The 24,238-nt window shown below is 57.8% G+C and overlaps 9 protein-coding genes across 9 annotated transcripts; 5 read left to right on the forward strand and 4 right to left on the reverse strand.

Annotated features, from left to right (window-relative positions):
- Window positions 1–1,276: 1,276 nt before the first annotated feature.
- On the reverse strand, window positions 1,277–2,731 carry B0I36DRAFT_343538 (uncharacterized protein; the record flags this gene model as incomplete). Its single annotated transcript, XM_046156172.1, has 2 exons — window positions 1,277–2,402; window positions 2,475–2,731. The coding sequence occupies 2 exons, from the start codon at window positions 2,729–2,731 to the stop codon at window positions 1,277–1,279; spliced, it is 1,383 nt and encodes a 460-aa protein (XP_046017734.1).
- A 1,625-nt stretch (window positions 2,732–4,356) lies between these two features.
- B0I36DRAFT_357079 (uncharacterized protein) lies at window positions 4,357–7,762 on the forward strand (the record flags this gene model as incomplete). Its single annotated transcript, XM_046157743.1, has 2 exons — window positions 4,357–7,575; window positions 7,697–7,762. 2 exons carry the CDS (start codon window positions 4,357–4,359, stop codon window positions 7,760–7,762), a joined length of 3,285 nt encoding a protein of 1,094 aa, XP_046017735.1.
- Window positions 7,763–8,110: 348 nt separating this feature from the next.
- On the reverse strand, window positions 8,111–9,173 carry B0I36DRAFT_1110 (uncharacterized protein). Its single transcript, XM_046147885.1, has 2 exons — window positions 8,443–9,173; window positions 8,111–8,379 (listed from the first exon to the last, which is right to left on the reverse strand). Exons 1-2 carry the CDS (start codon window positions 8,977–8,979, stop codon window positions 8,293–8,295), a joined length of 624 nt encoding a protein of 207 aa, XP_046017736.1. The 5' UTR covers window positions 8,980–9,173; the 3' UTR covers window positions 8,111–8,292.
- A 955-nt stretch (window positions 9,174–10,128) lies between these two features.
- B0I36DRAFT_378826 (uncharacterized protein) lies at window positions 10,129–11,689 on the forward strand. The gene is made up of 3 exons (XM_046160735.1): window positions 10,129–10,631; window positions 10,690–10,761; window positions 10,835–11,689. The coding sequence occupies exons 1-3, from the start codon at window positions 10,406–10,408 to the stop codon at window positions 11,401–11,403; spliced, it is 867 nt and encodes a 288-aa protein (XP_046017737.1). The 5' UTR covers window positions 10,129–10,405; the 3' UTR covers window positions 11,404–11,689.
- A 510-nt stretch (window positions 11,690–12,199) lies between these two features.
- Window positions 12,200–13,754, forward strand: B0I36DRAFT_233504 (chromatin remodelling complex Rsc7/Swp82 subunit-domain-containing protein; the record flags this gene model as incomplete). The annotated part of the gene is made up of 2 exons (XM_046149234.1): window positions 12,200–13,206; window positions 13,268–13,754. 2 exons carry the CDS (start codon window positions 12,200–12,202, stop codon window positions 13,752–13,754), a joined length of 1,494 nt encoding a protein of 497 aa, XP_046017738.1.
- A 722-nt stretch (window positions 13,755–14,476) lies between these two features.
- On the reverse strand, window positions 14,477–16,122 carry B0I36DRAFT_357083 (WD40-repeat-containing domain protein; the record flags this gene model as incomplete). The annotated part of the gene is made up of 2 exons (XM_046157744.1): window positions 14,477–15,997; window positions 16,078–16,122. 2 exons carry the CDS (start codon window positions 16,120–16,122, stop codon window positions 14,477–14,479), a joined length of 1,566 nt encoding a protein of 521 aa, XP_046017739.1.
- Window positions 16,123–16,957: 835 nt separating this feature from the next.
- Window positions 16,958–18,910, forward strand: B0I36DRAFT_1138 (cyclin-K). The gene is made up of 2 exons (XM_046147928.1): window positions 16,958–17,736; window positions 17,800–18,910. Exons 1-2 carry the CDS (start codon window positions 17,281–17,283, stop codon window positions 18,679–18,681), a joined length of 1,338 nt encoding a protein of 445 aa, XP_046017740.1. The 5' UTR covers window positions 16,958–17,280; the 3' UTR covers window positions 18,682–18,910.
- A 228-nt stretch (window positions 18,911–19,138) lies between these two features.
- B0I36DRAFT_357085 (uncharacterized protein) lies at window positions 19,139–20,626 on the reverse strand (the record flags this gene model as incomplete). The annotated part of the gene is made up of 3 exons (XM_046157745.1): window positions 19,139–20,362; window positions 20,434–20,512; window positions 20,583–20,626. The coding sequence occupies 3 exons, from the start codon at window positions 20,624–20,626 to the stop codon at window positions 19,139–19,141; spliced, it is 1,347 nt and encodes a 448-aa protein (XP_046017741.1).
- Window positions 20,627–21,120: 494 nt separating this feature from the next.
- Window positions 21,121–23,247, forward strand: B0I36DRAFT_309092 (uncharacterized protein). The gene has a single exon (XM_046152086.1). It carries the CDS (start codon window positions 21,248–21,250, stop codon window positions 23,060–23,062), a length of 1,815 nt encoding a protein of 604 aa, XP_046017742.1. The 5' UTR covers window positions 21,121–21,247; the 3' UTR covers window positions 23,063–23,247.
- Window positions 23,248–24,238: the final 991 nt, after the last annotated feature.

Here is a 24,238-nt window from a genome sequence, read left to right on the forward strand (position 1 = left end):
CTTTTTTGTGGCTCCTACGCGTGGATTTGCGGGCGGCAGGCGCCCTCGTGCTCAACGCAGGCGGGCGGGTAGGGTCTGTGAGTTGTCGTTGCGGGATGAAGCTTTCTGACGAGTCGGAATCAACCGTCTGTTAGATGAGGATCGTCTCCACGAATGACTTGCGCTAAAGTGGATGCTACCTGCGGCTCGCCATGCTCGTGGTCTTCTTTATTTGCTTCCGACGCCCTGCTCATTTGTCCATGCAAAAAAGATGAAAGGATTGACAGCGCAACAAATCATTACCAGCCACCCTGCTTGACCCGCCGAGAGAGCTAGCAGATGATCACTTTCCCTGCGGCCGAAGAGACCCCTGCCACGACCTGGCTCCTCCACTCACACATGCACATTATCCGCTACTGCAGACGTAATAGTGTCCGCGCACGAATGAGCGTGCTCGAAAGGGCCGGGCACCACGAGCGGCGTGCACGGTGTTATTGCTTCCCATGCATGAGGCATAGGGCAGGGGTGGCCTTGCACATGCATCTGGCCCGGTGTTAGTGTTGGTACTGAGGGAGCAGATTGACGGTGTAAGTGACTTGTGCCAGACAAGGACACAAGGATGGCGTGTGGCGCTCCCCGCCGATCGCGCTGGGCTGATAACTTTTGCCGTCCACGTCTGAACAAAGTCGTACACCCTCTAGAAAAAAAGGAGGAACAAGTGCTTGTTTGTATGTGGATCGGCGCGCGAAGCTCATCAGAAGAAAAAAATCATGACATTAACCATTAACTCATTAAAGCTTGCCACGCATGAAAAGCGTAATGGGGGACAGACACCTCTGTCGAGATCCCCGCAAGCTGATAAAAACGGGGTATATGCGATTCCGTGGCCTCTCTTCCACTTCGCCCTGTGACTGTTTCCCTTTTTGCCATTCCGCCCAAGCACCTGTTCCGAGGCACAGGAATCCGCCCTGTATGTACTCCTGTATTGCCGTTGAAATGATTGACTCCGCCGATGGGTATATGGTGGGTATATATGTGGTGATGCTTAGTAATGCAAGAAATGAGTGGTCGCGTTATTTCTGTCGTCGTCGTAAAAACATGTCTTCTGATCGCGAGTCAGATTCGTATCGCGCGTGGGGGCTCTTGTACAACTTCCTTCTCTCTCTCTCTCTCTCGCGGCGCGGCGTAATTCCCTGATTGGACGTTGGAGAATGCTTATGGGTAAAAATGAGGTGGGCCACGTTTGCAAAACAAGAATGCGGCAAGAACCGTTTCGTATTTCCTTTCTCCTTGTCGATCAGCGCTTGCTCAGAGCCAAGCCCATCTTCAGCATGCTCCACATCATGTTGCGCTTGACAATGTCGCCGTCGCGGGTCGCCACCTTCTTCTTGCGCGCGGCTTCCCGTTTCCGAGAGGCCATCGCGTTCTCTGTGGTGTTGGTGTTCCCGCTCGTGGATCCCTGGTCGTCATACTCGTCCCAGTGGTTGACCATGGTCTGAATCAGAGTCGCGTTGAACGAGTCGCCAACAAGGTCGCCGATGTTGAAATCACCGCCCGTGAAGCCGGTGATGACATCGGCGAGAAGCTGGCCAATGGGGACATTGGTGCGCAGGACCTTGGTCTTAAGCACTTCCTCGACGTAGGGGATGTGCTCGCCGTTGATGGTGGTCGAGTTCCCCTGGGCGCCGAGCTCGATGTTGCCGCTCATGAGAGCCGAGGCCTGGCTGGCCATGATAGCAGGGAGAGAGTCAAACAAGACCTTGTAGTAGAGACTGCCATTGCATTCGACGGCGTTGTCGCCTGGTGCCAGCAGCACATTCTTGCAAGTGACATGTCCAATGGGAATGGTGCCTGACAAGAGGTTGAGACCAAGGTCACCTAGTCCCAAGGTAAGGACTCCACTATTGGGAAGGTTGACAATGGTGTGGAGATTGTTGCCTTCCTCGTCGGGAGGGGCCAGGAGCTTCAAGTCCGTCACGGCAAAGCCCTTGAGCTTGTTGAGCGCCTTGACAGTGACGGTCTTGTCAATATGCGCGGGGGCATTGAGCGCTCCCAGGTGGACAGTCGTGTCACCTCTAACTGACAACTCAACCTCTTCCTCATCAAAAACATTGTTGAAGAACTTGATCAACTCGTCCAGGTTGCTGATTGTCACAGTCTGCTCCGTAACGTCGACCTCAGTATAGTGGTTGATGTGCTGTGGTGGAATGGTGAGGTTGGTGAATGGAGTGTACTGCGTAGTGTTCTTGTTGTAGAGGTACAGATCGACGGGATCCAAGTCAGCGGCGAGAGGCGTGTCCAGCGATGTCTTGAGAGTCATCTTCATCTGTGTAGGGGACAGGGCGATCAAAGAACCGCCGAGGACTGGCATCTCCTGCTTGCCCACGATATCCTGCACGATGGCTGGCAAGATAACCTTGAAGCTACATTGGTGGGAATCAGTACACTGCAACAAGGACTCCTCGCGAAATGATCCTGGATGATTCCAAACTTACATGATGGGCAGCAGGATCGCAAGGAATATGATTGTTCCAATGAGCCACCAGAGCCAGAAGCGCGCACAGTGGCGCTTGACCTTCTGCCTCTTTGAGAGCTTCTCTACTGGCGCAGTCTTCTCGACGACATGATCGCCGGAAGACGCGCTCTCAATCCGTTCAGAGACTGTGGGAGAGTCTCTGCCGGCCGCCGTCGCGGGTGGCGGCGGCATCGAGTCGGGCTCATAGTGGCTTCTGTCAGCTACGAAAGTCGACATGATGACCTGAGCTTGCGACGACTGTGACCGTGTCTTGGCTTGACGATAGTGAGTTGGCAAAGAGGACCGAGACAGACACGCCTGGAGGTTGAGCAGCAGTAGCAAGAAGAGTCAGAGACTGCAGCAGCAGGGTGGTGGATCCAGAGGAGCATCGGGATGGGAGCAGGACGTCTCTTGAGGACGCTGCGATGCCGCAGACGTCTCGCAGCACAAGCGGAGCGGGAGTGACCACCCTGGAGGGCCAATCTCGGCCATGTCCACAATGCAACAAGCGCTCCGACAAGGGCTGACTGCTGCTTCGGTCAGTTCTGGATGCTGCTCACAGCGCGGCGGGATCACATGCGCCTGCCCATGCTGCTCCGCTGGCGATGGCACCGTCATCCTCGCTGGGGCCCCCGGCGGGCTGCCCAGCTACCCCGCATGAAGCTTGATCTGTGGGAGCGAAGGTGGTTGTTGATGCCAGCCCAACGCAGAACTCATGTTTGCGCCGTGAGTGGTGCGATGTTTCTTGCTTCTTCTGGCAGATGGGCCAGGATGCGGCGAGGGTGCCGGGCCAGGGCAGGGGTCGCCCTGGAGGAGGGGCCGCTACGAGGCAGGGATTGACACTGGCAGAGCTGGCGAGGCAGGTTCTCCGCTGCGGGGAAGTGGGTGGGTGGGACGGGCCCGCAGTGGACCCGTCGCTGCCTCACAGGCACGAGCGGGGCGTGTTGCTTGGCTCGCAGCGCCCAGACTGGGGTATGGACCCACCCGGCCAACAGCGGCGTGATCGTGCCCTTTCCAGTCTCGACAACACCAGCTGCCCGTCCTAGCCTGGCCTGGTTCGCTTGGGTTCAGCAATCAGCTCGACTACGCTACTTTACCATCACCGCTGACCCCGGTCACAACCCTGGCCACCAAAGGTACGTACTCCACCCTGTCGCTTCCCTCGTTGGGCGACTGACAGCCTCGACAGGGTCATCCTGGCGTGCGCAACAAGCAATTCGGCCCCTGCCACACTGTACCGTCGCCGCACGGGGAAGCTGGGGAAAGCCAGCAGCCTCGCCTGTCCTCGGAATAGTCAGCAGCACCTTTGCCAACCACGTCAATCACGCGAGGCACGGCAGCTCCCCCAACCCTTGTCACTGGACCGTCCATCGCTGCCTGTAATGTCACCTATCGCGGTTCGCTGCCCGGCTTCGTCTGCGTCGTCTCCGCACCCTCTGGCCACCGGCGAGGGCGAGGGCGGGGTGCCCTCGACCACACCTTTGGCGCAGAGTCCCATCACACCGAACCCTGGTCTTCCCCGGACACGAGCCGGGCGCCCTGCCAATATGCTTCTGGACATTGCTCCGAGGCTCAACTCCTCACGAGCCCGCATGTGAAAGGGCAGGGCGGCGTGCGAGGCCATGAGGCCAGGGCTGTCTGCGTCCCCAGCTTTCCCCGACATGACATGGGCGGCGACGCATGCAGTCTTGATCAAATCTTGACCCGCACCAGGCCCAGGGGGTAAGATCGCGGACGGCTCTCTCATCACAGACTTAATCCTCCCCGTCCGCAGTTCTGGTCGTTCAGCCAGGCTTTAGTTTCCCTCTTCCCAACCTGGCTGGTGGCACCCGACCTACCTTCAAGTCTAGCCAGCATCCAGCATGAGGTTCTCGAAGCTCTTCCTGGCGACTCTCGCGCCAGCGGGTCTGCTCGCCGATGCCTCCAAGGCGGACCGCGAGCTTGACCTGGATGAGTACCTCGCCCGGCACAATCTTGCCCTTGTTCCCCGGTCGGATCTGACAGAGGTCCTGGCTGAGCTTCATGGTCTGCTCAAGAAAAAGAATGGCACCCCTCAACAACGGGGGAGCTTGCCCAGGCTCTACACCCGGCAGAACATGACTGTCGCTGGTGTAGGAAGCGAGCAGGGCAATGAGCAGAGCACGGCTGGAGCAGAGGGCGGCACTTCAAGCAATAACGCAGCCACCAACGTCCTTGGGCCTACTTCTCTGCTCCCACCTTTGAGTCCTACTAGTGGGCCCAGCGCTGGTGGTGAGAGCTCCACCCATGGTTCTGGATCACCAACCAGTGCCGGCTCTCCTTCAAACACACCACCGGCCGGATTTGGGTCAGGGACTGGAAGTGGTTTTGGCAGTGGTCAGGGCGATGGTCAAGGCATCAACCTTGACGGTCTGGGAGACTTGATCCCTGGCTTGGACCAGCTGGGCCAGTTGATTGAGGGCCTGAACCGCCTGTTCGATCAGCTTGCCAACTTCGGCGATCTGTTCAACGCCATCACTAAACTGCTCACTGATGAGTTTCTCACTTCCCTCCACAACGCCATGGTCTACCTCGATGGGCTGCTGGCACCACCCACGTGGCCGCAGACCAAAGAAGTCCTCGCCATTATTTACCCCTTGGTCCAGTCGCTGTCCAAGATCGACCTGCCAGGCATCATCGAGGAGGTCGCAAGTATTGACATCAAGGGCATTGTCGCAGCGCTCGCTCCTGTCCTGGAACCTGAGACGATCCAGCTCATTGTCGGCTTGCTCAAGAACGCTGCGAACCTGCTGACTTCCGACAATGTCGACCTCATCAACGCGCTGCTCCAGATTCTCCCTATCCTGATCAACCAGCTGGGAGATATTGACATCGGAGGTCTCATCGAGGCTCTCAAGCCTCTCCTTACTCCCGAGACTATTAAGTCGCTGGTTGGCTTGCTGACCAATGCTGGCAACCTTCTTACCTCCGATAATGTCGACCTCATCAATGCGCTGCTCCAAATCCTCCCGATCCTGATCAACCAGCTGGGAGACATCGACATTGGAGGTCTCATCGAAGCTCTCAAGCCGCTTCTTACTCCTGCGACGATTCAGTCGCTGGTCGCCTTACTCGCTAATGCTGGCAACTTGCTTACTGCCGACAATGTCGACCTGCTTAACTCTCTGCTCCAGATTGCTCCAATCCTGCTCAACCAGCTGGGAGACATTGACATTGGCGGCATCATTGATGCCCTCAAACCCCTCCTCACCCCCGAGACCATCCAGAAGATTGTTGGCATCGTCACGAGCCTTGGCGAGATCGACCTCCAGGCGCTTATTGCTCAGCTTAAGCCCCTGCTCGACGCCCTCGGCGAGATCGACCTTGCTGGTCTCGTCGCCCAGATCGAGCCTCTGCTCAAGACTCTCTCAGAGCTCGATCTGGCCGGCGTTCTTGAGTCCGCCAAGCCACTTCTCACCCCTGAATCCATCCAGGGTATCGTCACCCTTCTGGCCAATGCCAACAGCCTGCTTGACGCTGAATCGGTTGCTCAGCTCAAGACCCTTCTTGGCAGCATCGCCGGCTTGGACCTTGACAAGCTCCTCGACCAGCTCGAGCCTCTGCTCAAGACTCTTGGCGAACTCGATCTGGCAGGAATCGTCGCCCAGATCGAGCCTCTCCTCAAGACACTGTCATCCATTGACCTGGTCGGTCTGCTCGACGCTGCCAAGCCTCTGCTCACGCCCGAGACGATCAAGGTCCTCGTCACGCTTCTGGGTAATGCCAACAGTCTTCTTACCGCTGAGGCCGTCACTCAGCTCAAGACACTGCTTGCCAGCCTCGCTGGACTCAACCTCGAGCAGCTCCTTGACCAGCTCCAGCCTCTGCTCAAGACGCTCGGCGAGCTCGACCTGGCCGGCATTGTCGCCCAGATCGAGCCACTCCTCAAGACTTTGTCCTCCATCGATCTTACAGGCATCCTCAATGCCGTCAAGCCTCTCCTCACTCCCGAGAGCATCAACGGCCTGCTCGGCCTCGTTGGCAATGCCGAGTTCCTACTTACTCGCGAATTTGCCGAGCAGACCAAGACCGTCATCGCCGGTGCCGTCCCTCTGGTCGGCGCCCTTGGCGGTCTCGACCTGGAGGGCCTTATCGCCCAGGTCGGCCCTCTGCTCGAGGAGCTCGGCAAGCTCGACCTCGCCGGTCTCCTTGCCAAGGTCACACCCCTCCTCGACAGCCTCTCTGGCATCGACATCCAGGCTCTCCTTGCCAAGGTTACCCCTCTGCTCGACTCCCTCTCGGGCATCGACTTGCAGGGCCTCCTGGCTCAGGCTGGTCCCCTCCTCCAAGCCATCGGCCAGATCGACCTGGTCGGCCTCGTCAACCAGGTCAAACCGCTTCTCAACGAGGTCTCACAGATCGACCTTGGCGGTCTTGTCAAGCAGGTTGGCCCGCTCCTCCAGGCTGTCAGCAGCATCGACCTGGTGGGCCTGGTCAACATGGTCAAGCCTCTGCTCGCGAGCCTGAGCGGCATCGATCTGCAGGGTCTGATCACGCAGGTCCAGCCTTTGCTCGCCTCCCTCAGCAAGATCGACCTCGCCGGCTTGCTCGACCAGGCTGGTCCTCTGCTGTCCCAGGCTGGCCCACTGCTCGCCTCGCTCGGCCAGATCGACCTCCCCGGCCTCATCAACCAGGTCAAGCCTCTCCTGGATGCCGTCTCGCAGATCGACCTCCCCGCGCTCATCCAGCAGGTGCAGCCTCTCCTCGGCGCTCTCTCCAAGGTCGACCTGGCCGGTCTCCTGGAGCAAGCCGGGCCTCTCCTTTCCCAGGCGGGTCCCCTGCTCACCTCGCTCGGCAAGATCGACCTGGTCGGCCTCATCGACAAGGCCGGACCTTTGCTCGACGCCGTCTCGCAGATCGACATCCCGGCCTTGCTCAACGCGGTCAAGCCCTTGCTCGCGAGCCTCAGCGGCGTCGACATCAACGCCGTCATCGAGGCCGTCAAGCCCTTGCTCACAACCGAGGGCATCACCGGCATCGTCAACGTCCTCAACAACGCCTCCAAGCTCATCACGGCCAAGTTTGTCGCGCAGACGTCCGAGCTCATCGGCGACGCCACTCCTGTAAGCCATCTTTTTTTTTTTTTTCAAGTCCCCCCCCCTCCCCCCAACATCATAGAAAACACCAAGCCCTTCATGGGAAACCCACAGTTAGCTGACCATGACTTTTACACACCCATTATAGCTCGTCGCCACGGTATCAGACTTTGCTCTTGCCATCCTCAAGGCTGTCCAGTCAGCCACTGCATAGGCGTGGCTGTGCTAGCTGTTTGGAGCGTGGGATCCGCGCTCGCGCACCCGGGGTCTTTTACTCGCAAATTGTCTTGACTCTTTCCACGTTTATGAAATGCATCCATGAAGTTACATGTCTATACAAACCCAGGAAAAACACATACGCACATGCATGTCATGAATGACCACATATGTCATGAAGGAATGCTGGAGGGAGCTCGACCTGGTGGCAGGCTCGGGCATGAAGATGGAGAAGATAGTAGTTGCCGAGTGGGATGATTTCGCGCGATATGATACCTCAAATGATAATGTCTGGAATGACTTTCTTTTCCAAAAAAAAAACCTGACCTGGGACGAATTCGCACAAGGGAGCTGCTTGTATTGGTACATGTAACAAGTGTGGTTGTTTCGAGCCTGCTGCTCCACGAAGTCTAGCTAGGCTCAAGTCCACTGCAACTGTTGGCTCAATTGACAATCTTCAGTCGATCCTATCCCCTATCTCCACACTTCAAGTGCCCAGTCCTCGAACAGTGTCGTCTCGGCATACCTCTACAGGATCGCTGGAAGAGCGATGATTCCAGCAATACCCATTGCCATCATGTGGTTGTGGCCAAGAGCCGTAGCAGCGGCAATCGGCTGTGAGTTCCATGGTCAGCTTTTCTCTGCCAGATGTTACTAGGTAGTCAGAGCCTGACTTACAACACTAACACTGGGCGTGGGGCTTGAAATAGTCGGATTTGGCGTAATCGTTGGGTTGATGCCACCAATGCCACTAGCAGTGCTGGAGTTCGGAGAAGGAGTGCCGGTGGCCGTGGGGGATGGGACAGTCGAAGATGCAACAGACGACGTTTGAGAGACAGCAACGGGCGGCGCTGTAGAAGAAGGGCCGGCAGAGGGCGCACTCGAGTCGGCCGGGTCCGGAATGGCATCACGACCACATTGCTTGGCAGCTACGGTGACCTTGTCGCCGTACCACTTCCAAATGCCGTAGTCGTTGGCACAGCTCATACACTCCTCGTAGTAATCGACCCACGCCGGACTGTCGCAGTAGTCGCCAGTGGCCTTGAGAATGGTCTCGCCGCAAGCCTCGTGGCAGGCATACTGGCCTGGAGAGACGTTCCCCTGGCGCACCTCGAGGGGCAGGAAGGGATGCAGCTGGCGAGGAAGTGTGATGGCCGACGGGGAGGCCAAGGCGACAGTGACCAGGGCGGCCATGGGAACAGCGTAAGTATGCATGATGGTGTATAATGCACGGAGGAAAAGATTCGAGAAGCGCCAATGCCTGCAGGATTGTAACGACTGTGTCTCACTGGAGCACAAAACGGAACGAGGGACAAGGACAGGCTTATTGGGAGATGTAGCGGAGAGGATGGCCACACCTGGCTGGAGTGGTCTTGAATGTGGCAGCTTTATAACAGCGCAACCGGCAGGGGCTGATGGCAGCTATGGCCGCTCTTTCCTGAAGAGAAGGCTTGGTGCCTGGGAGAACATGTGCATCACCGTCCCCATACCGCCCCTTGCCATCTCTCGAGCTACCGGAGCTAGGTACTCGGGTGTTTGTACCAAGGGGGACTGCCAAGACTAATTGGAGCTACGCGAACCCGGCTCGTGAGCAAAATGGAAGTTGGTCGGCCTGTCGATGCGCAACCACCAGACGACCTGGCCGTCGGCCTAGAGCACCGAGCCGGAGGCTTCGGCCGAGAATGCCATGCCATGGTGGAGTTGCTTGAGTGCAGGGTTCTGCAGGCCAGCTCACGCCACTTCTAAGTGGGCAAACAAGGACATCAGTCAACAGGCTCCCCGCTTCTGACTTTCATGCGGCGGCCAGGCTCGACTCAGGAAGCGCCATGGCAAGCCAAGCGGCCGAGCTGAAAGCAACAGCAGGGGCGGGTCCGAAGACGGGGGGGTCCGACCAATGGGAAGGGTTCTAGGGATCTGATTAGATGCGATCAGATTGATAAGATGGGCAGCCCTCGTCCGGGCTCTCACCAGGCTCCACAACCTCAGTCCACGCCAAGGCGCTTGCTCGTCGTGATGTGACCACACCTGACCGAATCAAGCAAGGCAAGCCTTGGCGACTCCAGCTGTTCTGCTGTCCAGCTCTTTTTTCCCGGCTCGTGGGCAAGTGGTGGGCGGCGCGATGTGTCCCCGCGGCACAGCGAAGCAGGTGCCAATGCCGATAATCGGTCACCGCATCTTGCTGGTGCCATCCCAGCTAGAGGCAGGGTTGGGTTCTTCGTCCTGGTCGTACCACTGGCCGGTTGTTCGACAGACCTTGCGCATCTGACTTCCGCTCATCCGGCTGCAGCCTCTCACGAAGCTCCCTCACCTCGCACCACGAGCCGGCAGCGCTTCCGTGCATGTGCAAGCATGGCAGACGTGGGTGTCTAGTGCGATCCTCGTCGCACCTGACGGTGTTTCCGCCGGCTGCACCTGGGTGGGCAGGAGCAATGAACCCCCAGCAGCTGCCCGGTCCTTCTAAAATCCTCCAACTTGCCACCCCAGCTTGTCGTTCGCTTCACTCCTCCTTTCACACTTACCCATGCCGCAAGGCAAAATAAGACGCTAGTCTCCGTCCTTCTTCCCAAGTTCATTAGGGTCAAGCACTCCTACCAGGACGACCCGAATTCAACGGGAGTCGCTAACGCACAACACCATCAAGATGCACAAGATTGGCGTGCTCAAAGCCCTTGGGGCTGCTGTCCTCACCTTCGTGCCAGCAGCGGCTCAGCACCAGGATATTGACCAGAATGGAGATGGAGAGGCCGACGGCATGGGTCCAGCTGCCTTCATGTGGCCACCCGACCGAGTCTGGCTCGACTTCACCGACAACACTGGCCCTTGTGGCTCCCCCGATGGACCTGGAAATCGTACAGCCTTCCCTCTAGGTGAGTTTCCTGCCATGTTTCAAAGTGTAGAACAGTACTGACATTGTCTTTAACTCAGTCGACGGCGCTGTGTCCCTTGTGCAGCAAGACGAAGCCTTTGGTGTCCAGATATCCATCTCATACAGCAATGGTGAGTGATTTGTGAACTCAAAAGAAGCCACCCATCCACCCATATATTGTGTTCGCTGACAGAGAAATGGCAGATCCAAAGTCAGAGTCCGACTTCCAGGTCCTGATCTCGCCTGACGCAGTCAAGGAGTTGAACCCGGGTCACCAGTGCCTCAACATCACCGACCCCCCCTCCAATGTTGTGGCAGGAAGCAACGCCACTATCCAGGTCAAGTACGTCTCGGATTGGGACAAGAACATCAACGAAACGTACTACGCGTGTGCAGACATTACCTACGTTGCTGCTGATAAGTTCAACTTTGCCTCCATTCCCTGCTTCAATGTATCGGTTCCGGCTGCCCCTGAGCCGTCTTCAACAGCCCCAGGCACTTCAAATGCATCTGGCACCAACTCCCCTGCTCAGGGAGGATCTGACAGTCCCGCGGGCCTTTCTGGTGGAGCCATTGCTGGTATCGTTGTGGGCGTGGTCGTCGGCGTGGCTGCGCTTGGCATCCTGCTCTTCTTCTTGTACCGTCGCGACCAGAGACAGAAGCGGGTTGTCGACCATGTCACGTCAGCAAGAAACAACGTCAAGTGGGATGCTGAGAATCGGTCAACCGGGGAAAGCGCAAACAGCGTACCTCTCGAAACTCTCTCGAAGTAGACGAAGCCGCGTCAGGTGTACGGGACGGTGCGAATGATGGTCTGCCTTTGGTCTGATGGACTCTCTCGAGCTTCCCGCATATGAGTGTCCCTGCCATATGCTTACACTTAAATTGTATGCGTTGAAAGGTACTTCCGGTAATATGGACGAGCGTATCAATGGCATGTGTCAGGCCAAGGGGGGCAAGCGAACAGTCTTTCCGAGTTGAATGAGTTCACGATGTAAATACCCAATAGCGGCAAAGCACATTATGCTAAGGACGCTACCTGAAATATAATTTCTTATGAAAGAACGATATCTGCTCCTGCGTTGTGACGTGCTCTTGGAAGAACAGGACAGTGCAGCAGGCACAGTGTCGGACACGTTCTCGCGCGGTGACCCCGTGCCAGCTGGAGTCAATCGAAGCACCCTTGCCAGCACGGTGGGTCTTGCGCCTGCTTGAAGCTGGCGCAATTCAACGCTCCAAGGCGCGTCGCATTTTCCAGACACGACTTGCGAACCACCAGCGAAGATCCGATCAGTGGCAGCTCTTCCGCAGAGCTTCATCACCCCCACAACCGCGCCGGAGACTTCAACCGCATACGAGCCATTCCAGTCGTCCCCCTGCAGTGCAAAACCCCATTTCCGCACCATGGGTCGCAGACCAGGTCGTGCTGCTGCTAAGCGCGCAGCGCAGAAGCTGGGTAGGTCGACGACAAGCTAGCCTGCACGAGCCCGAAACACTCCAAACTGGCATCTCTAACAATCGCATGCAGAGAACATCCCACAGACCGTCGAGGAGATGGAAGACGCGGCAATGCCCGATGCTGACGACGCCGATTCGGACGCGGAGCCCCAGGTGGAGGCGCAGGCCAACGACGACGAGGATGATGAGGACGAGGACGCTGGCGCGGCGCAGAACGGGGGCGACGATGACGAAGACGAAGGCAACAACGAGTCGGAAGGCGGTTCGGCAAAGTCGCCGTCCCCAGCGCCCGAGCCTGTGATTAGGAAACGCAGGTTAGGCAGGCCGCCGAAGAACCGGCCGCCCGACTGGGACCAGCTGCCGATTGAGCGACCGAACCAAGACCCGAACGAGACACCGAAAAAGCGAGGGCGCGGCGGCTACAGAGGGCGGGGCGGTCGCAAGGGCGCGCCTGCAGTGCCGACACAGCAGGAGATTGACAAGGAGGGGACAATGGCCGACATCGTGGACGACGAGCTGCTTCTGGACGAGGACCCCGAGGGTGAGACCAAGGTCGACAAGATGGGCAACTTGCTCGGCGGGCGCGAGTACCGGTGTCGCACCTTTACGGTCACGGGCCGCGGCGAGCGCCTGTACATGTTGTCCACGGAGCCTGCGCGCTGTGTGGGCTTCAGGGACTCGTACCTCTTCTTCACCAAGCACCGGAAGCTGTACAAGATCATCATCAACGATGACGAAAAGCGCGATCTGATCGAGCGCGAGCTCATCCCGCACTCGTACAAGGGCCGCGCGATCGGTATTGTCACCGCGCGCTCCGTGTTCCGCGAATTCGGCTCGCTCATCGTCGTCGGCGGACGCCGGATTGTGGACGACTATGAGGTTGCGAAGCTAAGAGAGGAGGGTGTGGTTGAGGGCGCCATTGCGGATCCTACGGATCACTACAACCCCAATGAGCCGTACAACAAGAACCAGTATGTCGCGTGGCATGGTGCCAGTGCCGTCTACCACACCAACGCACCATCCGCCTTACCCGCCCAGGCCGGAAAGCCCGAGGTCAAGAAGCGGAGAGTGAATGTCAATGACACGAACTGGCAGTTGGAACATGCCCGTGAGGCGAGGTGAGTTCTTTCGAAGTGGCATCCAATTTTTCTACGCGGCCCAAACTAACCTGGTAAATAGCCGTTTCAACGCCGAGATTGGCGCTATTCGCAAACACAACAACCTGGGCGTGTATGAACTGCACACGAACATCATCCACTACCCCGCGTTCATGCAGCCCACACACGTCCGGATAGAACAGGTGGCCCCAGCCTCGAGCAGCAGCAACAGCTCATCACAGAAATCCTCCTCATCGTTCCCTCCCCTGGATCCCAAGATCGCGCGCAACTTCCGCGTCATCGACACGACCATGGAGTCCCCGGGCTCCGGGATCGCCCCGGCGGCCATGGAGACGCACGACGTGCCCGCCTTCCTGGCCGACTTCCAGGGTCTCGGCGCCGTGTCCGACGACATCAAGGACCTGCTCCCGCCAGAGTGCCGCGCGGCATTCGACACGGCTGCGGAGAAGGAGCGCAGCTGGAAGGCCCAGTGGGGGCCCGAGGCGCAGTTCGCCCACCGCCGGGCGCCCATCATTGACGCTGCTATCGTGCCGTATAGCAGGGGTTAAGCAGCGGTTCCGTGTGGGCAAAACTCCCTCGCCGGTGAGGTGTGTCTGTCTAACGAGGTGGCGTCTGGCGCCTGAGAGAGATGCAAGTCGGAATGGGGGCAAAACGGATTCGAGTACGAGGAGTAAGTGTGTGTTTGGCAAAGTTTCGTAGAAGCCCCTCTGAAAGGCGGGCCGGGAAGGCGTTTGTCGGAGTTCAAGTAGAGTGTCACTTGATGTGAGTCGGATCCATTTCGCGGATTGCGGCAATGATAATACAACCCCCTTTTTTTTATTACGAATGTTGTCGTTCATGTTGCTGGCCGGATGGACTAGGGGCAGGTCTCAAATGAAGACGTAGATGTTACTGCTGCGGTACATATGTTCATTTGGTGGCGTAAAGTCATCAGCTATGGTTACAATGTCTTCAATCCAGGGGCTTGCACTAGGGATGGCCTGAACTCTGCGCCGTATCCGAATTCAATGCCACTTTGTATCGGTCTGAAAGAAAGCGACAATTCAGACAATTTACGAAACGGGACACGATGTAATCCTCGAAATGAAGTATTGGGTATCTCATTTGTTCTTTTATGCTCGCAGGTCTCTCTTCTGCCGCCCCATAGTCCGTGACTGTACACGCTCTGATACATCTCTTCCCATGTGTATTTCAAGGTGGCTAAAGTCTCATACCAGCGCCCACATTTGAATAGACAAACGACGCCTCGTAACCTCCCTGGCTCTGCATTTTACAAAGGCTCCATGTCGTTGCGGCCCCACAGCTTCACAGTCTTGTCGTGACCACCGCTAACGATCCAGCGGGCGTCTTTACTCACGTCAACGCTCGCCACTGGGCCTGTATGTCCGTGCAGCGTTTGGATCAGGCTCCAATCATCAGCCGAGAAGATGTTTACCTTCTGGTCGAAGCCACTGGACACAAAGAACGTGCCAGACTTCTTGGGCACAGGGTTGCCCTGCTCGTCTGTCTGTGGTGCGATGTTGTTGCCGAGCAAGGGGTCATCAATGCCTTTGTACCACCGCAAATCGGACACGGCACTGTTATGTGCGCCCACGCCGCCCGTACGCTGCACCTTGCGAACATCCCAGCATTTCACCCAGCCGTCTGCAGACCCGGTGAGCACACGGTGCCCATCGGAGCCCCAGTCAATACCGTGGATCGGTTTGATATGTCCGTCCAGGTGGCCATCGAGAATCATGACCGTGCGGCCGGAGCGGAGGTCCCAGATCCGCCCGATGCTGTCCATGCCTGCACTCGCCAGGAGTGAGCCGTCTGTGTTGAAGCTTACTGCGAACACGCCACGCGAGTGGCCTTCTTGTAAGAGGAGCTCGGTTGTAGATTCCACGTCCCAGAGCCGCCAGGTCGTGTCCTCGGAGGCGGAGGCGAGGTACCGTCCTGAAGGGTGGAATTCGACTCGGCATACCCGCTGCGCGTGACCCTGGAGTGTGGCCAGCGGCGTGTCCTGCTCGAGTGACCACAGATTCACCTGTCCTTCCGCGCCGCCGGAGGCGAGCTGCACTGTCGCTGGGGCATTCGTGTCCGCATCCGGCTTCCACGATATACCGCTGACCCGGTTTGTGTGGCCTCGCAGTGTCATCTTCTCCCGCAAGCTTGGGATCTCGATCAGCTTGATCGACCCTCCCCAATTGCCTGCCGCGACGACCTGCCCGTCCGGCGATATCCGCGTCATGCTCACGTTGCGGTCTCCTGCCGTCTGACTACCTTGCAGCTCGAATGCGCCGAGCCGCTCCCGGATGACCTGCTTCCTGAACTTGACGTGCGTGCGTAATGGTATTGTGGACTCGCGCTTCTGGAACTCGAGTCGCCGTCGCGCCCGGGGGAGCGAGTACCGCGCAATGTCCTGCCGCGCACGGAGCAGTTCTTCGGTGCCGTTGGTGTAAAACTCCTCCTCGGCCTCGTCGTCCTCGTTGTCGCCGCCAGTACCGTCAGCGTCCGCCATGTCAACATCCGCGCCCTCTCCACTCTTCTCGTTTCCACGCTCGACCTGCCGCGTCATGAGCTCGCGCAGACGGTCTCTCCGATCGGCGGGGCCTTCACCAAAGAGCGTGACGGGCTCGCCAAACTCGCGCAGCTTGGCGAATATGCGCGCATTGTCGGTCGGTACGGCTATCGAGGCGGCGAGACGCTTCCGATCGAACTGTGACAGGATCGCGGACGCCTTGTCGCCACCGGTGCCGGGGATTTCGTAGTCATGGTCCTCGGGGACCTCGTCGAGGCTCATGCCACGGTCCTGTTTGGGGGAGAAAAGTCAGCAACTAAGGACTATGCACAACGACAGAACGGAGGTATTGCAACAGCACAGTGACATACCTCGTCTGCCTCCTCCACGTATGCCTGCCGCGACGGGTGCATCATCTTGGGCAACCTTCCCGTCTATGCCTGGCTGTGGTTGTCGAAACGGCCACGGCCGTGTTGCGTCTCAGCCCGGATGGACTTCTTCGAGATGACTCTGGATGGAGCACAAGGGCGTACAAGAGCGTGATTTTGTTCTCTGCTATGGTTTCGGATGTTGTTTTGTGTATACTGTGGAAGTTGGCGTTTGCAGGAAGGCTGCAATATGGAGCTTTGAAGGTGTTGCGCCGCTGGACAATGTTCCTCCCTTTGGCGGAGCTAGTCCTCAAAACTGTGACAGGGTCCAGCCTGTAGCTCTCCAACACTTAAACGGTCCGGTCTGCTGCTGCGACAAAGCCTAGACCTGCACGGATCAACAATTCGACCACCAGCTTGAGAGCATCAAGAAACAGTAAAACAATTTAGGACTAGCACGCATTTGACGATAGGCAGAGAGGCCGGCCAGCTCAAGCTGCACTACTGCGCATTCACGGACGGCCCAAACAGGAACAGCGTCGAAGGCTGCATTAAACCCACGCTGTATGATCGCCAGTTTTTCCTATGAATCGGCTACAGTGCTGGCAATCGTTTTGCTAATTGTCGAATTCAAAGGCAGTTTGTCAGTCATGGATTGCCCATAAGCTGGCGTCCGACTGTCCATGGTAGGAGCACTTGCTCGAGACGGCACTCCCGGCTGCCAGTGACGGGCTGCCAGCTGACACATGACTGCCGCGTTAGGCTCGCTCTTGGAAGCTGGGGGGGCCGGCCCCACTCTTCCCGCCCCAGGCTGCGTCTGCGCCTGCAGCATGATTTCGTGGTTACGCTACGCTTGCCACGCCCCATTCGCCCTTATCCGAACGCCAGGCCGCATCGCGACAGAGATGCTCCAGGGCTCGCTCAAAAGCACAACCCCTCGCGCAACACCACAGACACGGACGCAGCTGCCGCCGCCATCTTCTCACCACTGCACAAGGCCTCACCTGCGCACAGGCTCTCTGCGCATCCACACTACACTACATCACCCGATGACAGCACCGCGTGCACCGTCTCTGCAGCTGCGAATCGCGTACGGCTTCTACCAGTAGCCCCAGTTCTTGACATCACGACCGCAAGGTCCCCGTCCTCGGCGTCGCCAACGCAGCCTACCGTTCAAGGACAGCGACGTCAACAGCCAGCGCATATATGGCCAGCATCGACCGCTACCGCCCGACCGGCGGGCGCGAAAGCTACCAGCCGCCGGTTGCTGGCCTCAGTGGCAACCGCATCAAGTCTCCCACAAAGAGGCGCGAAATCCCTCCTGCCGTCCCGTCGCCCCCGACCTTCTCATCCAGAAACTCTCCGCCGCATTCCCAATCGCGAACTACAGCGTCGTCCTCCCAATCCACTCCCAGAACGCCAGTGGCATCTCGCAACCAGTGGCTCTTTACGCCCGAAGAAATACTCAGCAGCCCAAGTGTCCTCGACGGCATTAGTCCAGCGGAGGAGAGACTACGGCGCGCAAAAGGCGTCAACTTTATCTACCAGGTTGGCGTGCTGCTCGAGCTGCCCCAAACCACACTCTACGTGGCGGGCGTGTTCTTCCACCGCTTCTACATGCGAAGCAGCTTAGTGGAAGAGAAGCATGGCGTGCATCACTACGTATGATTTCCTCGAATAACGCATGGTATAGTCGTGGATCACGCTGACACTTTTATACTATAGAACATCGCCGCGACAGCACTGTTTCTTGCCAACAAGATCGAGGAGAACTGCCGAAAGACCAAAGATGTCATCATCAACATTGCGAAAGTCGCCCAGAAGAATTCGAAACTCATCGTCGATGAACAATCGAAAGAGTACTGGCGCTGGAGAGATAGCATCCTCATGTACGAGGAGGTCATGCTGGAGAATCTCACCTTCGACCTGATGATAGAGAATCCCCACATCAAGCTCTACGAGACCCTAGGTCACCTTGGCGTCATCCACAACAAGGCACTCCGGCATGCCGCGTGGGCATTCTGCAACGACTCATGTCTTACCTCGTTACCGCTACTGATGGAGGCACGGGACATTGCGATTGCGGCGATCTTCTTCTCGGCCACGTTTACTGGCGAACAGATTCCAGACATCCACGAACGATCTTGGTGGAAGGCGATCAATGCTAATGAGGACCACTGCGCAAAGGCCATTGAAACCGTGGCCGAGTTCTACAAGGAGAACCCTCTACGCAAGACAGACAACCCTTACAACGGTGCGTCGGATTTCAGCCTGGAGAACACCCGGCGGCGCCTGGACGACTCCAGCAATGGCGTCACCCCAAGGACAGAAAACGGCACACAAAGCCCACAAGTCCGAGCGAACGGCGCAGACCAGAAAGAGATGGAAATCGAAGCTGAAAAGGCGTCTCAAAAAGCTCCTGGAGACTCGGATGCCGCGCTCAAAGAAGCAGCCAACGATCCCACAATACATCAGAGCACAAGTGCAGGCAGCATGGGATCGCCGAGGTCAAAGAGAAAGGAGTTTGAGGCCATGGACACGGACGACAGGGACTCAAAACGCCAGAAGACGGAGTCAGAAGACGACGAGGGTGAGGTACACGAATAGAGTCGTGCTACTCGATATTTTCTTCGACCACGGCCGCGGAAGGTCTAAACCGCATGCCGTCACATCCGGTATATCAGTGTGTCAGTTTATATTTCAGCATATTCCACGGCGGCATTTTGCGGCCCGCCGTGCGACGAGGACTGGTGGCGTTTGGGTGTCGCGCTGGCCGGATTGAACTTGGTGCAGTATCATTCCAGGCGGCACATTTTGAGATTGGTCCTTACCTACGGCGCACTACTATGATACCTCAGACCCATATCGTGTGTATTTGGCAACGCATAAACTGTACTTTCAGTTACAAGGGAGGGGTTTATGGGATTCCATGGTGTCTCCATGAGTTGCACCTTGGAGACGAGAGTGTATACTTGCAAACTGCCAGAATAAACACCAACTGCCCACAACAACTTCGCCTTTGGTATGAACTTGTGTATATTGTCAAACACGCCGTGGTATAACACTAAACGTCCAGTCTCCTGATTCCGCCATGCTCCTTCCTTACCTCGTCCAGAAAGTCGACAACATCAACCATATTGCCGAGCTCGCAGAGGTACGACCGCTCCTTGCGCGTCAGCAGACTCCGTTTGTCCGGCCCGTACCCGGGGCCACACATCTCGGTGAGGTGATGCACCGCCAACTTGAGCGGCAGCGGCGCGCGGGCGAGGTTCGACATGAACACGTCGACAGCCTCCCACGGGCATGTCTCGTGGCCGGAGAACAGGGCTGGGTTCGCGAGCAGAGCGCGGGCGGCCATCAGGCCGCGCAGCTTGGGGATGTTGGGCAGGGCCGCAGCCTTCTTCGCTGCGTCGGACAGGTCCACACCTGCTGTGGCGGTGGTGGGAGTCGCTGAGCCCAGCGACGGCGAAGGCTGGCGCAGCTGTGGCGTGGCGGACTTGCTGTCCTGCTCATCGTCAATCTCCTCGGCTTGCCGGTCCAGCTCTGCACGAGAGGTAAAGGTCGGCTCGGGCGCCAGGAGGTGTGAGGTGTACGGCAGATGCCGCAGGGTGAAGACGTCTCCCGAGACGAGGATCGGGACGCGGTCGCCAAACATGTCGGTCAGCAGGCTGAGCTTCTCTACGCTGATGGGCGTGGAGCTCGGGGTTCGGCGCGTGCGCGGGTGGATCGTGAGCCAGTCGACGTTGCGGCGGCCTGGGGAGCTCCCGCCATGGTCGCCGAGCACGGTCTCGATGAAGTCGACGGTCTTGCGGAGGTCCCCGTGCACGCGGATCTTGACGCTCACGCTGCGGCCCTTGGGGCTCGCCTTGGTCGCGGCTTCAGACTCGGGGCTGTCGAGGTTCACAGCCCAGCCGTCGTCGTGGAGGCGCTGCCGCGTCGTGACGAGCATGTCCCGCACCAGCTCGCGCTCTTCCATCAGCGCGGCGCCCAGGGTCTCTGCGCATGCCCATGACTGGGGACACCCGCAGTTCAGATCGACGCCGCTTGCGTAGGGAGCGACGAGGCTCGCCGCACGGGCGAGTTCCGCAGGAACATTGGCGCCGAACTGTACAATAGTGGGAGGCTGGCGGGAGGTTGACAAGGCCCCCGTTGGTGAAGCCAGGGAGGGCAGGGCGATGGTGAAGTCGCTGTCCCGTGCGATGGTGGAGCGGTTGAACTCCTTAGCGAGGATCATGGGCGTCCAGCACAGGTCCGTGTTGTAGTGATGGACGGTTTGGCGGAAGGCGAGCTGTGAGAGTGTGAGTCGGTATTTGCAGGCAGTCGATCTCGTGGCCCACGCTCATGGGCTTCATGACTCACCTTGCTGTACCGCACCATGGGCGCGCAGGCGTACACATATCTCTTCTGCGATCTCGCATGGTCGAATATCTTGAGGGGGCTTCCAGGGGTGTGAGCAAGACCGAGCTACCAGGTTCAAGGAATGTTTGAATGCGTTCTTGTGAACATACTGCAGCGTTGGGCGCAATGCCTCGTCCTCAGGTGCCAGGTCCATGATGGGTGTCATGTAGTCTCATTGCGCTCGCCTCAGATATTTAGTGCCTGCCTCGCACCATCGTCGACGTGGTACTCTGCTTCACTATACACTGGGGAGGGACGAAGAGTCACGGTGTTTCAAGTGTCGATCACTAGTACCTATGACGAAATTTAGGGCGGCACTGGGGCTTCGGGACCTATGGATCGATGAAACCCTGTACCTACGTACTTTACGCTTATATGTTCGTCTGGACTCCTGGCTTTCTGAGAGGCAAACAGTCTATGGGTTTAAGAGCCCTAGTCTCTTAATCCTCAATCATATCGTAGATGGTTTTGGAGCCTATCTTGTGTTGCCAGCAAACTACTTACACAACTCGGGACATAACCTCGATAAGGAAAAAAAGTGGCGTTTATCTGGATGAAGAACCCCCAATTGAGCTCCGATGGCGGGGTGCAGAGGCCCAAAAATTTGGACCGCCTGCTGAATCCAGTAAACCCGCGCATTCTGCCGCACCTCTCGCGACTCATACATTTGCTTGTGATCACTTTCTCAAAGAGCGACTCGAAAGCTCACTAGGCGCATGCCTCGTTGCTCTTCAAATCCGGCTCTTGCTGGCAGCCAATCCTCCATCTCACAAACATGTCGGCCAAACCTGTCATCGGTCTGCTCGGAGGTGGCCAGCTTGGCCGCATGCTCTGCGAAGCGGCCAACATCCTAGACTTTTCTGTCGCAATCCTCGACGAGGAAAAGTGCCCCGCCAAGCAGGTGCACCAGAACGACCTGCACATCACCGGCTCGTTCAAGGACCCGGAGAAGATCAAGCAGCTGGCTGCTCGTTGCGATGTCCTCACCGTCGAGATTGAGCACGTCGAGACCACCATCCTCGAAGAGATTGCGACCAAGGGCGTGGAGGTCCCCTCACCAGATGGCAACGGCACAGTCCTGAAGAAGGTGCCCGTTCACCCATCCTGGAAGACAATTCGCCTTATTCAGGACAAGTACCAGCAGAAGGAATACTTTGCCAAGCAGGGCATCCCTGTCGCTGAGCAGGTCGCCATCGCCGAGGGCAGCGAGCGGCTCTCCTCGCTCCGTGCCGCCGGTGACAAGTTCGGCTACCCGTTCATGCTCAAGGGCGCCAAGGGTTCCTACGATGGCCGTGGCAACTACAAGATTGACGGCCCATCCGATCTCGAGACGGCTTCGAGCCAGATGGGTGATCAGCCACTGTACGCCGAGAAGTGGGTGCCCTTCGAGATGGAGCTTGCAGTCATGGTCATGCGCACTGAGGACAGCGAGGGCAACTTCAAGGCCGTCCATCCTTACCCTGTCATCGAGACCATCCACGAGGACAGCATCTGCACCAAGGTCCTCTACCCACCGAGAAAGGTGTCCGATGAAATCAAGAAGCAGGCTCAGAAGATTGCCTCCGACGTCATCGCCAGCCTCTGGGGTCGCGGTGTCTTTGCGGTGGAAATGTTCCTGACCAAAGACGGCCGCATCCTGGTTAACGAGGTTGCGCCACGACCTCACAACTCAGGCCACTACACAATCGAGGCGGTTCCGCAGATGTCCCAGTTCAAGGCACAGATCTACTCGATCCTGGATCTTGTGCCACGCAAAGGTATCAGCCTGAGCCCGCGAGTGTCATCTGCAATCATGCTCAACATCCTTGGCGGCGCCAAGGAGGACTCCCACGACAGATTTGTCAAGCTTGCCGAGGGCAGTTCCGACGCGTTCACAGATGTCTATGTCCACCTGTACGGCAAGGCTTCCAAACCGGGCCGCAAGATCGGACACATCACAGCGACAGGTTTCTCGTCGGTCGACCAGCTGGCCAGCACGGTCAGCCCACTCATCAAGTGCATGGACGAGATCAGGTTAGAGCGGATAGGCTCTTCCGCCAAGGCGACACCGGCAGCCACACCAAAGGTGCTGCCGTTGGTGGCCATGACCATGGGCTCGGACTCCGACCTTGCCGTGATGAGTGCCGGCCTCAAGATCCTCGACGAGTTCTCCGTGCCCTACGTGGTCCGCATCACATCCGCCCACCGGACGCCACACCTGATGATGAAGTTCGCGGCCGAGATGTCTGCATCGACATGCAAGGTCATCATCGCTGGCGCAGGTGGCGCAGCGCACCTTCCGGGCATGCTCGCCTCGGAGACACACCTGCCCGTCATCGGCGTGCCCATCAAGGCCTCGGTTCTCGACGGCGTGGACAGTCTCTACAGCATTGTGCAGATGCCACGGGGCATTCCCTGCGCGACCATGGGCATTGGGAACTCGACCAACGCCGCCTTGCTCGCGATTCGCATACTCGGCAACACTTATCCCGAGTATGCGGAGCGGATGAAGGAGTACCAGGCAAAGATGGCGGCCGAGGTGTACGCCAAGGACGAGAAACTGGGCGAGGTCGGATTCCAGCAGTATCTTGCGGGCATGCAGAAGAAGTAAGGCTCTGCGTAAAATGACGAACGCTTTGGTTCAAAGGTCCACAATGCTCGAGATCTAAAGGCACATAAACTGAGGTGGTTATCGGGAAGGCTTCGTGCAAGGGTCGGCGAACCTAAGGAGCGAGGTTTTGGTGGCAGGATTATTCGAGTACACCTGAAAAAGACACTACTTTCTAGCCCTATGAAGTGACCATATCGCGCCTGCAAGTGATGGGCCAAACCAATGAGAAGTGCAGGGGCCCAGCGAGTGACACGTCGGTTGCCTGCGGTTGGGGTTTCAAGTGCCGCGGGCTGCGATAACCTGCTCGTTGCTGCGCGGGATGCGATGTGTCCCAGATAGGACTCATTCGTGCCTATGCAGGAGAAGAGAGGAGAGCAGCAGCCACAGGCCAGGACATGGATGGGGCAGAACATGCGTCATGACCCCCCCAACACCGTTGAGACCAGTCCAAGTCGGCCCCGGAAGACCTGGACTTGGCGATACGCCGGCGATAGCTGCTCTTGACGGACATTACACGAGTTTTCGTTGTTCGGACTCATTTCCGTGCCAAGTCGATCTCTATTGCTTGAATCGCGGAGGAATGGATCCTTAGTGCGGGCTCAAAAGGGTTGCAGCAAGAAAGCTTAGAGTGCTTACATCGGATCGCGGGGGTATGCCAATGTTTGCTTGGCCTGTGCTATCTCCGGCTACGTGCGTCTTCTTGCGTGACGCTAGACTCAAACAGGAAGACCTTCACCCCTGCAACACGCGAGCTCCCGAGCTCCACGCCACGCCCATCTCTTAGTGCCGCCGATTTCAGGGCCGCCCCTGAGCTTCCACATACGTACTTTTCTTTGTCGGAGCTTGGAGCTGGAAACCTGCTTGACCCCGCGCGACCAAAGATGGAAAACCCCGTGGTGTAACTAGTACAAACCACAAACTCCAGAGGCCACTAAATCCGGGCCGTGGATCTCCTCTCCAACGCCGCACAAGCCCGCGCTCTCTATGGCAAACTCCGTGTGTTCGGAGCCTCCGGCTCTTTTTGGAGGGGCCAGGTCCATGACGTCTCCGACCGAGACCGGTGGTGGAGGTGGTGGTTTTGAGGGGGGGTTTGAACTCAATGGGGGCAATGCTTTGTGGCACGAAGTCCTGTATATAAGTCTGTGTTGGCACGTTGACAAGTCTCCTAGTCGTCTC

This window comes from Microdochium trichocladiopsis (assembly GCF_020744255.1).
Source record: "Microdochium trichocladiopsis strain MPI-CAGE-CH-0230 chromosome Unknown B0I36scaffold_1, whole genome shotgun sequence".
NCBI classification, from domain to species: domain Eukaryota; kingdom Fungi; phylum Ascomycota; class Sordariomycetes; order Xylariales; family Microdochiaceae; genus Microdochium; species Microdochium trichocladiopsis.

Coding starts and splice junctions, on each gene's coding strand:
- B0I36DRAFT_1138 (XM_046147928.1), top strand. CDS start 17,281: ATGGCCAGCATCGACCGCTACCGCCCGACCGGCGGGCGCGAAAGCTAC. Junction 17,737..17,799: donor AGCATGGCGTGCATCACTAC/GTATGATTTCCT, acceptor TTTATACTATAG/AACATCGCCGCGACAGCACT.
- B0I36DRAFT_1110 (XM_046147885.1), bottom strand. CDS start 8,979: ATGCATACTTACGCTGTTCCCATGGCCGCCCTGGTCACTGTCGCCTTG. Junction 8,380..8,442: donor CCACGCCCAGTGTTAGTGTT/GTAAGTCAGGCT, acceptor TGGAACTCACAG/CCGATTGCCGCTGCTACGGC.
- B0I36DRAFT_309092 (XM_046152086.1), top strand. CDS start 21,248: ATGTCGGCCAAACCTGTCATCGGTCTGCTCGGAGGTGGCCAGCTTGGC.
- B0I36DRAFT_378826 (XM_046160735.1), top strand. CDS start 10,406: ATGCACAAGATTGGCGTGCTCAAAGCCCTTGGGGCTGCTGTCCTCACC. Junction 10,632..10,689: donor TCGTACAGCCTTCCCTCTAG/GTGAGTTTCCTG, acceptor TCTTTAACTCAG/TCGACGGCGCTGTGTCCCTT. Junction 10,762..10,834: donor ATCCATCTCATACAGCAATG/GTGAGTGATTTG, acceptor GAGAAATGGCAG/ATCCAAAGTCAGAGTCCGAC.